Below are 12118 nucleotides of genomic sequence, written 5' to 3' on the forward strand. Positions count from 1 at the left end.
TTTTCTTTGTATCTATGAAGCGCCTTGAGGCGACTTATGTTGTGATTTGGCGCTATATAAATAAAATTGAATTGAACACCAGATCAATGATGTTTTCAGCCAAAGAATGCACAATCCTCTTGAGCAATCCATTTCCGACTTCCTCCAGAAACTTACTGTGGAAGCTACTTCAAGCAAATGCAAACAAAAGAAATGACCTTCTAGCTGCTGTTCAGATACAGCTTTAGAGCGGCGAGCTTAAATCATGTAGCAGGAACCAAAGCCCCACTGGCACCACTCTACCCCAACCAACTATACACCTCCACTAAGCATTTTGCCAACAACAACAAGCACTACAAATGTTTAACGCCCAAAAGATTATATGAATAAAGCACTGCACCATTTAAAGGAGGGTCCACGCTACTGCACATAGACTCGTATTTGAGTAGTTTTTCCTCTGTCAGTGCTAATGAGACATTATTCACAAGGACGGGGCTTTTAATTGTGCAGATGGAAGCCACATTGGTTCAAGAACACCGGCAGGGCTGGCAACGCCTGTGGCAGATTTAGACCGCTATGATGTCAGCCTTTCACAGAGAGATGACAAGTCAAGTGACATCCTTCATGACAAACAAAGAATTGTTTCAGGAAGAGAAATGACAAAACCTGATACCCAAAAGTTGCACCGCATGGTGTCTAAAGCTGTTTATAGACTGGCAGGAGACACCGGATCTAAACCGCGTGGACAATAAGCTTCTTCTTTACTGATGATTAATGACGTGGGATAAACACTGACACGAAGATTCGACACTCACCAGGATTTGGAAACCGTAATTCCTTTGAACGGGAAACTCTTTGACATCGTAGCACGTAGAAAGGTCAATCTCACCGTCCATTTCTGAAGCCTGAGGGGGAAGAAAACAAAAACCCAACGATAAGTACAAATGTGTCATTTTTCATCAAGTTTAAAACTATTTTTTTTATTAAGTGAATAACAAGCCTTACCTCCTCAGCTATTGAATCCTTATAGTACCTCAAAGTCTGATCTGTCAGGACAAACCAGTGCTTCTTCCACTGAAATGCCAAAAAAGCCCATTGACTGGATATTCACCAGTTTTATGTACAAGTTATTTATTCAATATTGCAGAGAAGCAGATAATACTGAAAGCAAATTACCACTCCATCTTCATATAGCTTTGTCATCCATCCTTTTTTAAAGTTCAGCAGATCGGGCTGCAATTAAGACAGATCAGAAATGGATCATTAAGTAATGAATATCATTTAATCAATGAAAAGAAATTAAAAAATGAATAAACATGACGACACCTTTAACTTGATATCACATGGCAATAACAATATAATTATGTTTATTTACATTCATATCCACACCTCAGCTCAAAAAAGAATAAGCGGCTCCAGCTACAGAGACTGACTGGCGGGAGCAAGACTTTCCCGTGAAACACAAACTCAAGGCTGTTTATAGACCCTAAAGTAAGTCGTTCCTCCAAAACCTGGCCACCGCTAACTCAACAATACCTTGTTTTTGTTGAGCTTCATCAGGTGTGGTGTCACAGTCTGGCACAGAGTCATTATGATGGCTAACTGCCTTCAGTTCATATGTTGACAATCTCTTTCTTTCCCTCTGTCTCAGGGACACACACGCAACTGCGGCTGCTTCTGTGGAGGCTATTTATAATCGCCAGTAGCAGTGGCGGCAGTGCTGTGTACGTGAGTGTGTGTTTGAGTGAGTGGAGGGGGGTGGGTTCGGGCAGCTGCAGCTTGGCTAGAAAGACAAGTCACACACCGAGTGGATCACCCCTGCTACCCTCCCTGAAGTGACCGCAGATCAGACTGGTAGGAGTCAGAGCTCAAGATGATACCACTGCAACCTTAAGTAACTTGAACGCTTTAATTTTGTAGCTGAAAACTGAAGAGATCAAGTCTAACAACTGCACGTGTGGCAATTTGTGCAACTTGTGTGCAAAAATATAAAGAAAACAAAAAAAGTCAAGCTTGATGCTCTGCTGAACAGAGACACCTTTAGGAGTGGGAAAATATTTTCTCTGACAAATCTCCTAAAAATATACATTTCTATATTTTTTTTTTTCACATATCATGCTTTACAGTTTGGCAGCACTCTCAACACTCACAGTCATCGAGGACTCAGTTGCTCTGCGGTCCAATGATTTGGCCCTTCTTAAGTTGGCCAAAGTGGAGCTGGATACATCAGGAACTGAACGGTCCTTTGCTGAATCTAGTGACATCTCCTACAAATAAAAAATGTATAAAAAATTACAAGAAGTTCATTTTAATTATAGAGTATGTACGGTTGCCCTGAGAGAATAAATGCAATGCAACTTAAGAAAACACCAACAAACAGAAAAAACACAGCAAAAGCAAACAAATCCATCCGTGATTCCCAAAGTGTGGGCTGGGGCTCCAGATGAGCCATGACGATACTGCAGATGAGCCGTTGTAATTACAGAAATTCAGTTTGAAATTACTCACAGTTTGAAATTGTAACACACACACACACACACACACACACACACACACCCACACACACACACACACACACACACACACACACACACATATATATTTATATTGTATTATAATGCACAAGTGACAAAGCTGGTAATAAGAGGTGGTTAGTTTGTGATATTACTCATTTATCAGACCTAAATTTACTGCTCTTACTGTGGTTTGTGTCCCAGTGCCAGGTGGGTCATACATTAGCCTTTGCATATGACTGGGTAACATTAGCAATTTGGGTTATGTTTTTTTTAATAAAAGTTTTGATGAAATGCATCACTTTTTCTCAAGATTAAGGATTGGGTCAACTGGAAGGTTAGCTTGTCACTTCCGCAGCTATTCTGTCACGCTATTGTCTCCCAAAACACTTCTGTTGTTTGTTTTTTTTTTAGGGTTTGTGTGTGTGTGTGTGTGTGTGTGTGTGTGTGTTGGAGTTTCACTTGAGTATGACATGCTGTGAGAGAGAGCTTTTGTGGTCTTTTTTATCATTTCTTTTGTTTTGGGTTTTTGGGGGGCTTTTCCAGTGTTTTTCTACTTGCTGGTGTTTTCTAAAGCTGGAGTGTGTTTGACCTCTCAGGGCCACCGTAAGTATTGCATGACCTTTCTGGTTTGATTTACTCAGGATTATTCAGAGGAGAGCGTACATGTTTATTAGCCAAATAACGTCTCTCGCTGCGTCCCTGTCTCTGGATCAGCACGGAGTTAGCAGAAGGATCAGAGCCGTTTGTCTCCATGCGCTCAACATGCTGACCATCCTCGAACCGCTCAATGATTTGAGATCGCCTAGGAGACACAAAAATCACATTCAAAAATTCAAGTTTGAAAAAAAGAAAAAACAGCAAAAAAATTTTTTTGTTTTTTTAACAATACAGAAAAAAAAAATGGTATGGCACATCATGGTCGTGTCACAGAGAGCATAAAAAAGACACCAAACATGAGCAAATCAAAGTCAAAATCAATGAGTTAAAGGAAAGAAGAGGCTTTGGTTTACAGTAAGCACAAATAAATCATCATTTTAGAAACACACAAAGTCTTCTCCACAGAAAATACAACATAAATATATGCAAAATAACAAATACTACCAAATAGAACCACCCAGAGGCATTTCTAGGAAAAAATAAATAAAAAATGGTGTTATATAATTAGATCAAATTTAGGAGAGATGGAAAATGAATGGGATGGAGGATTAAACAAATTGCAAAGAGAAGCAGCAACAGTCAGCATTACCTTAAGGCACTGCACTTGTTAATGTATATGTATTTGAAAAATAAGTAGTGATTGAAGTTGGAGAAAACAAAACCGTATCTATAACCCAACCTGTCAGTATGTTGTATGCATGGTATGTACAGGAAATTAAGTATTTATTATGCATGTGTGTGCTCCGAGGCAGTGCAGGGATGAAATGATAGAAAGCAGGAGTCAGCGGTGACCAGCAGGGAACAGCATTGGGGCAGGGTGGAAGGGTTGGTTGAGCATTAGCTCTGAGAAGCTCTGTTCAGAAGCCCCTGGAAAAGATTGAAACAACAAAAACTAGCAAGGTAGCCGAGAGCAAAAGAGGTAGAGAGCAGTACAAAACCAAAACATCACATGCATTTAAATCCCTGTAATCATTAATGGCAAACCACTGATAAGCTAGGGTAGGCAGCAACAGCAACAGATGCTTGGAGAGAGCAGCCACAGGGTGGTGCTATAATACTGTGTGGGGTATCCTCAGCAATGGATGAACTTCACATAAACACTGAGCATGCTCTATTCTAGCTAACAATCGGTGGCTCATTAATGACTATTAATCATGTTGCCATCATTACTACAAGTTCATCTGCCTTATTTGTTATGGTGTTTGTTCAGCACTGATTGGGTCTATCACGAGGAAGAGCGGGAAACTTAAAACGGCTCTGAACTGTCATCCTCACCTGCGCTCCTCCCCAAACAGCCGAGCCACCTCCTCTCTCCCGGGGCTCCGTGTCCGCGCCCTCAGGTCTTGGCGCTTTTTCTCTGAGCGGAAAGCTTCTCGGTAGCTCAGTCTGCGGGCCCGGGGCACATCTGCCAGTGCTGCGTACTCCCTGCCGGAACAGCCGACTCGGCCGCCCCCGCCACCATTGTGCCCCTCCCAAGTGGATGTAGCTCCACTGGGATCAGAGTCCAGAGAGCTCTGAGAAGAGCTGATGGTGGAGTAGCTTGGGTAGACAAGTGAACCTGGAGAGGGGAGAGGGTCTTGGGAGGGTTGATGAGGGGAAGTCTGGGGTTCTGATTCAGAGTTGTACCTGGAACTGGGAGCTCCTAAAGAGGAGGAAGATGCTGAAGAGGAGAGGGGCAGATGCTGGGGTGGCTGTGAGTGATGTGCAGACTGTGGAGAAGGCTCCGACTTGGTCTTCTCCAGGGAGAAGTACCCACTCTCAACTCGTACCTTACGTCCACTGCTCACAGTGCCACCATCTGGGGGAGAAAAAAAAAAAAAGCCCAGCTCACTGCAGACTTTATGAGACAAAAAAGAAAAGAAAAGCATTCCTGTCATTTTACTGCTGGGAAAGTTGGGGTTTTTTCCCCAGCTGCACATGAAATTCAGTTTGTTTATTGAAGAACGTGATTAAAAGCACAAACTTTTATGCTCAATCGTGTCATATTCAATTTAGATTATTTTTCTATCCTTGTAAATACAGTTGCTGTGAGTTTCATAGAGTTTTGTTAAAGCTCTCACCATCTTGAGTAGTGATACTGGAGTCTGGCTGACTGTGGCCCAGCTGGCTGAGACAGGAGGCACTGCGGCTGCAGGGGATGGTGGCCCTGCTCCAGCGGGGCTCTTCCTGCCACAGAGTGGCGCGGCTCATTGGCACCCGCTCGGCGCTGGCAATACTGCTGGGCAGGCATGGGATGCTGCCCCTGCTGCTGCTGCTGGTCACTGTTACCTTAGCCGGGCCGGGCTCCTGTTTAATGGTTGGGGTTGGAAGGAGTGGGTGGGGAGAGGAAAGGATATATTGGCAGGTAAGGTCACAGAAAGACTACAGGACAAAGGAATATGAGGAGGAAAGAGATTAAAGAACATTTATGATGTAAATGTAATGAGAAATCAAATATTGGAATACGTATGTTACTCAAATCCTGATTATTGTACTCCATGTTCTGATCACATTAGTAAGCATTTGTAGAGATAAATCATTGTCCTCTTTAAGATGTTTTGCTTTGGTTTTTTTATATGAATCAAACATTAAGGCAATAAAAAAAAAGTTTTATTTCTAGTAAATTACTGGAAGAGTGAAGCTGGAACAGTAAAAGGGAGAAAGGGACTGACAGCTAGACAAACACACGTACTTATGAGGAATAGCGAGAGCAAACTAAAACACCCCACGAGGACAGTGTGCAGAGGTGGATGATGTCAGAACAGATTTCCTTGGCTAAAAGTGCCGAGAACGTCTTGATTTGATTAACAAATGCAAACAAAATTAAAGCTGTTCAAAGATCTGATTTCACCAAATCAGTGATCAGAAGATGCACAAAATCACTGAGATAACAAGAAAGAGGAAGATTTTTAAAGCGACCCTCAAACAGCCCACTTTCATCCAGCCTATTCAAATCACCACAAACATGCTGATGCTGTGCAAAGAATTGCTCTTTAGGCATCGCAAAGGTAGGCTCAAAGCATGTCCGTTTCATTCCCCCTTCACCTGGAGTGATTGAAAATATGCTGAAATTAATTTAGAGGGACAGAGCGACGAGAGTTTTAAAGTTTAGGGGTTTTTTGAAGGTGAAGCAGGATAAGAAGTTTGGCCAAGCTGAACTCACTGGGTGCCCATTCATGTCCTCAGTGGAAAAACACTGTCTTGGAGTTACTCCACCCTGCCAATCACAGAATACCCTTGATGTTAATGCTTACTATTTAGTGCTCATTATGATCAATACATAACATTTTCATGGACCGCTCTTTTTAGTGCGAATTCTATTTAAAGTCAAAAAACAAAAACAAAACAAAAAAATAAATACGAAACAAAACATGACTACGAGATGTCAAGGGCTTTACTGGAGAAGAACTAAAAATGCAGACAACTTTCAGTTACAATGACACACACGCGTCACATGACATCATTTTTTTGTACTCAATGTACTTGTCTTAAAGGGCGCTACCCACAAGACAAATACGACTGTGCACAGGTATGTCTCCAGTAAAGTATGCACAAGTGGGAGGGGAGCTTTCAGGTGGAAGTATGGAGCAGACACAGTGCGGTGTGGAAAATTCAAGCCTCGACATAACGCTGGGTATTTATCCACTCGAATAACCTAAGAGATACTGATAAGACCTGCCAGCAAGCAAGCAGCGAAAGCATGACCATCCTCACATATTACCGAGCCTAATTATGCGGTGGCCTTGACCACTACAGCGGTATTTAAAAGTGAAGCCCACAGGCACACATCAGATATGTTTGGACCCAATGAAATATGACTGCAGATGTTTGTGCTATCTTAAAGGGTTATCACAGCTATTTAAAAACCATAAACATGTGCATTGTGCTTGTAAAATGACCATGAAGCAAACTGCTCCTTGTTAATGGTAAACTGCCAAAAATAAATAAATAAATAAATAAAGGACTGAATCAATAACCATAAGGTCAATGATGTAGAAGCTGATTAGCCCATCAAAATTACTGTACAAAACATCCCCTGTATTGTTACTGAATTAAAATCTAATTAAAACGACAAACATGACCTTGAGCAATAAGACCTTTGATTCAGACCAATTAATTTCTCACCAACATTGTAAGAGGAGTAGAGTCTTGTGAATGGATGGTGAGAGCTCATCAGTCCTTTGGCTGGATGAACTAACCAGATCAGTCACATAGGCTACGTTCACACTGCATTCTTTTGACCCTATGCGACCCATATCCGATCATGCTACGACAGTGTGAACGGCACAAATCCGATATTTTCAAATCTGATCTTGGTCACTTTCGTATGTGGTACTGAATCCGATACATATCCAATGTTTTAGAAAGCGACTGCTGTTTGAACGGTCAAGTCACATTAAATCCGTCTTTTACGTCACTGACACAAGACAGACGCCAATTATCAGTGCCTGAGAAGACATCGTGAACGCTTCCTGGCCATCCAGTGTAGATGTTAGTGAAACTGTTGGGAAGACAACGTTGGAGAAACGTGAACATTTTATTTGTACTGTATAATCTGCAGATTCTGACAGAAATCTGCAACTATCCTTTGAAGCACCGCTCCTCTAAAACAGCAATAAAAAGTAATTATTAGGTTATTTACATTATTATGTAAATAGCAAAATAACTTAAAGCAAAAATTGGGAAACGTAAAGTCTGAAGTCTTTATATTAACGGCCATCAGTCAAACAATACTGTTTGTTCTGGGTCTAAACAGAGCGCGTTGCGTGTGACGTCTTCTTTTGCGCATGCGGGCCGCTTTGAGCGTTCACAGTAGAGCATGTTTGCTGTTGCATTTTATCTGTAGTATGAATAAGCAGACAAAAAAATAAAAAATAAAAATATATATCGGAATTGAGCATTAAGACCTGCAGTGTGAACGTAGCCTTAGTAGCTCATCGGCTCCATCAGAATTCAGTTTATTGTAATGTGTGAAGTACAGAAAGAGAGCGGTAAGTTTGTTTTGCTGTACTACAGTTCACAACAGTCATACGTAAAGACAAATTAATTTTGTTTCGCTAAAAAGTGACCAATAGTCGAGGAGGAGTGATTTCTGGAAACTGGACGGATGGACAGATGCATACCTCCCCACCACATTAGCTCATTGGTTGGTTACATACCATTAAACACACCAGAACTATTATAAATTGCTGTAGGAGTGACTGGCTTTAAAATATTACATGAATTGACTTTTCTTGCCTTTTCTTCTTTATTTACCTTTGCATTAATCCCCCAGTTTACTTTCTTATTTAATTATATTTATTGGTTTTATTCATTTTCCCGCATATATTTAATACAAATATAGAACAAGAAGTTCTTCATGATTCACAATAGAATACAACTGCTGGTCAGGATATGGCATGACAACTGAGGGTCTGCTTTAGGCGACAGTAACGGTTCATTTTTAAAAATTTGAATTCTGCCATTCTCCATATTTCTTATTCTTCCTTGAATGTTTTATAGGCTGACATGCATTTCACCATTGAGTCATTAGAACTGCTGTAGCCCAATTATTTGTCACATTGGCACAATATAAATTTGATCACATTTGCCAGTGAAGTGTTTACAATGTAGATTTAGAGCTGTAGGCCTGACTCCCATGCCTCCCTATAGTGTTTAACTCTATTGGTACCATAATATTAAATCACCAATTCATTGTGGATTTTACCAACAAAATGAACAAGTAAAGAACAAAAATGAATAGCAATCCAAGAATAACCTTTCAGAGGAAATATTATGTGAACAGAAGAGGAGCTTCAGGTTTGGTTACCTACACGAACAGTTACTGTACGCAGCAAAGAAAAGAAACAAGACCAATGAAAACAGACGTAACTGGTGGTCACAGCGAGACACAGTCAAGGTCATGTCTGTGTCGCCGCTCTCTCTGTAAATGAGCCAGTCTGCATAAGCCGAGCAAGGTCACAGTCTGATTCGGGGCGCCGTCATTAGAGGAACCAGACAATGAAGTTCAGTTTGTACGTTTGTTTGTATGCACCACAAACTTGGCCAGGCCTCACACAGGAGGGGGGCGGGGGGCACAAACTGGTATGCCATGGTGGGTGGTCTGTGTAATTTTATTATATCATATTCTTATATTTCATCTTCACTCTGGACCATTATTCTTTTATTCCTACCTGCCAGGGAATACAAAACTTGCTCTGATGCAAAAACTGCTTTTTGCTCCCATGGTGGTTCTGAAAGGCGTTGCAAGACAGGCTTGAAAGACACATTAGTGACCTTGACCCTTTTTAGATCATTAAATGTACTCTGCAAAGATTGTTTAATAGGCAGGACTACTGGAGTTCAAAACCCAAAGTGCACCTTTTCCGGCTCACAGACTTAAACATGCATCTTGTTAAGAGTTCAGGAGCTCAGTGTGAAATGACAAAACCTTTATTGGGTCGCCACAAATATTTAAGGATTTAAATCCTCGATAAGTCCTGAATGGGAATGCTTTGATAAGCACCAAATGCTTAATCACCACACGGACTGAAAAAGCCTGACAGGTGTGATGGCAGCTGCTGGACATGACAATGAAACTGAGCGCACCAGCAAATTCATGTGCAACAGGATCAAAGTTGCTGCTGAATGTTGTTACAGCACACATGCAGTTGTCAACATTTCCCTTCACTGTTTGTTCAGGAATATTTTGATAGCTGACTGTTTGCTGCCTGCCAACCTTGTGATACTGTTCCATATCTATGCAATTATGCACTGCTGGAAGCATAAAGCAGGTATTAATTGTGGAAAACAATACCACATGCGATTTACAACACCCAAGAAACAATATGTAACACGATGTGTGCTTCACTGATAGCTGGAGTTAAATTAGACAAGTGTGAGGCGTGTTGTCTATCGAAACTGACATATCATGTGACACAGGAATGTAAATATAGGCGGTTTAAACTGTTGAGCATGTCACTGGCAGAAAAACTACATCCGTCTCCCTCTCAAAGGGGGGAAAAAGCTGTTGTAGTTGGAGAGGAATGAGAGGCATCCGTTCTGCATATTTCCATGGCAGAGGTCATCCTTAAATATATGCTCTCTTTGTTGTTGACAAGGAATGAAGCAATTGCCACATGTCGATAATTTATAATGTTCATAATATCTAAAACATAAGGGTCAAGCTGCAGCTCTATGTCGACACAGACAAACCTCCTGAATACAGCCTGTGATCCCGTCATCATTTAATCCTATTACTGCACATATTTGGGTAAAACTGTGTCATAATCATTGCGCTACAGTCAAAAACCACCTCTGAGCTTTAATTAATCAGCTCATTTGTGAGTTCATATTTCCCCCCAGACATCTAAGAGAAAACCCATTCATGAATGTGGGGTTGACGCCACATGAACTCAAGCACATAAATCCTGCTGTCAGAGCTGTCATAAGCACAGAAACATAAAGATGCTTCATTGTGAGTTATTAAACATAGTTCTCCCTCATACAAAACACGTTGAAAGAATATAACATAAATGTTCTTTGACATTTATACATGCAAGTCCCAAGCTTTTGGTTTGTTTTAAACCACCAATATTAAACTAAAAAAAAGAAAACTATACACTTCATGACATATAATATAACAATTTAAATTTGGCTGTTGTTCACTGGGCAAAGAAAGAATAAGTTCATTACCTGGTGAGTGGGTGGATCGACTTTGCGTTTTTTCTTCTGGTTCTGTTTGTTTGTCCTGGGGTACACAGTCAGAGCCTCCTGCCACCTGCAAATAATGAAACACTGTAAGTGCTCTTCTAGTCTTAAATTCTGACTGCATAAACTCTGCATGCTTAATGGATTCATATACAAAGTTTTCTGCAGCAAAGAATAAACTACGAAGCATGCCCCGACATATAGTTACAAAGCGATATGTTAATAACACATTTACAACACTAAAGGCTAAGGCAGCAAAGTCAGCACAGTTTCATTTCTTAAAAGGTAGCCTATTCCAGCTCCATATTTGTAGTCTTGGACTCTAGTAAAGTAGCTTTTACAAATTCACAGTTCAAAGTACATCTCATTGAATTCTAATATGCATCATACTGAGCGTTTGTTTAGCCTCCTATTTCATCCTCTGCCTGAAACAAGCTGCTTCCCTTTAAGGCCTCCCTCTCTTTGGAACTACTTTGTTCAGTTTGGCTGCCTCTCACAAACAGAAGGTTTACACAGCAGGTGAGTGGGGCGTCTGAGCTCATAGCCTGAGCTGTGTCCGAGATGACCACATTAGCAAGATCTACTCTGACGGTAAATACAGGTAAAACTAGAAAGAAACCCTGGCTGTGTCAAAGCATTTAGGAGTATCTGAAGTCTGAGCTTTTGGGATGGCACATACATATGCTTACTTCATTTTGTGATTCTGTGTCCATGTTTAATCTGAGAATCCACCAAAAACTAAGAGCATATTTACGACAGAAAATAAGAAAATGGTAGAGAACAAAAATCATAGAACATAACAGATCTTAATTTCTGTTTGCATATTCATTCTTTTGAAATTATGCTTTAGTTAAAAAGATGGGGATAATGCATTTTGTTGGATATGGTAAACCACGGTGCTTTAACACCACAAATATTTATACAGGTAACAGCGAATCTAGATCCTTACATAATCTGAATGAAGTGCTGACACAGGGTTAGCAAATCTAGTGATCAACATTTTTAGGACAGAACACCAACACATGGCACTGTGTTCAAACTCTAATAAAAGTCAAAAGACATCTTAGAGGAGAATAACATAGTGAAAAATAAATTCCACTGTCAGGAAATGACAAACTTGAAAAGCTAATATGGTTCTGTGATGGCCTAGAACAAACACATGCATGCCAGATGATGATAGGAGAGTGGGAGGTGAATAGCGATAGAGCAGGTAGCATGATGAGGAGTGGGTGCTGTGAGTCACAGTTCCCTAAGAATAGCTATAATGTGCATCAGCCGGCCAGGGAGAGCGCAGTGCA

At 40.8% G+C, this 12118-nt stretch overlaps 1 protein-coding gene across 7 annotated transcripts in view; it reads right to left on the minus strand.

The window, feature by feature from the left end:
- si:ch73-103b11.2 (putative WEB family protein At1g65010, chloroplastic) overlaps positions 1–12118 on the minus strand; it is a 52185-nt gene that overhangs the window by 16400 nt on the left and 23667 nt on the right. For 3 of the 7 annotated variants that reach the window (XR_317657.3, XM_005950523.3, XM_005950521.3), the window contains exons 5-12: positions 10806–10890; positions 5213–5513; positions 4428–4950; positions 3159–3297; positions 2130–2246; positions 1156–1212; positions 985–1053; positions 795–884 (exon numbers count right to left, since the gene is read on the minus strand). Coding sequence is in view for 6 of the 7 variants with exons in the window: in XM_005950523.3 (XP_005950585.1) it covers positions 795–884; positions 985–1053; positions 1156–1212; positions 2130–2246; positions 3159–3297; positions 4428–4950; positions 5213–5513; positions 10806–10890 (1381 nt within the window). In the remaining variant the exon portion in view is untranslated. Of the gene's footprint in view, positions 1–794; positions 885–984; positions 1054–1155; positions 1213–2129; positions 2247–3158; positions 3298–4427; positions 4951–5212; positions 5514–6294; positions 6349–10805; positions 10891–12118 lie in introns of all 7 variants that reach the window. The other 4 variants (XM_042215716.1, XM_005950524.3, XM_005950522.3 and 1 more) reach the window with 3 other exon arrangements.

The sequence above is a fragment of the Haplochromis burtoni genome, unplaced genomic scaffold (genome assembly GCF_018398535.1).
Source record: "Haplochromis burtoni strain Fernald_Lab_line unplaced genomic scaffold, NCSU_Asbu1 Contig_804, whole genome shotgun sequence".
Taxonomy (NCBI): Eukaryota; Metazoa; Chordata; class Actinopteri; order Cichliformes; family Cichlidae; genus Haplochromis; species Haplochromis burtoni.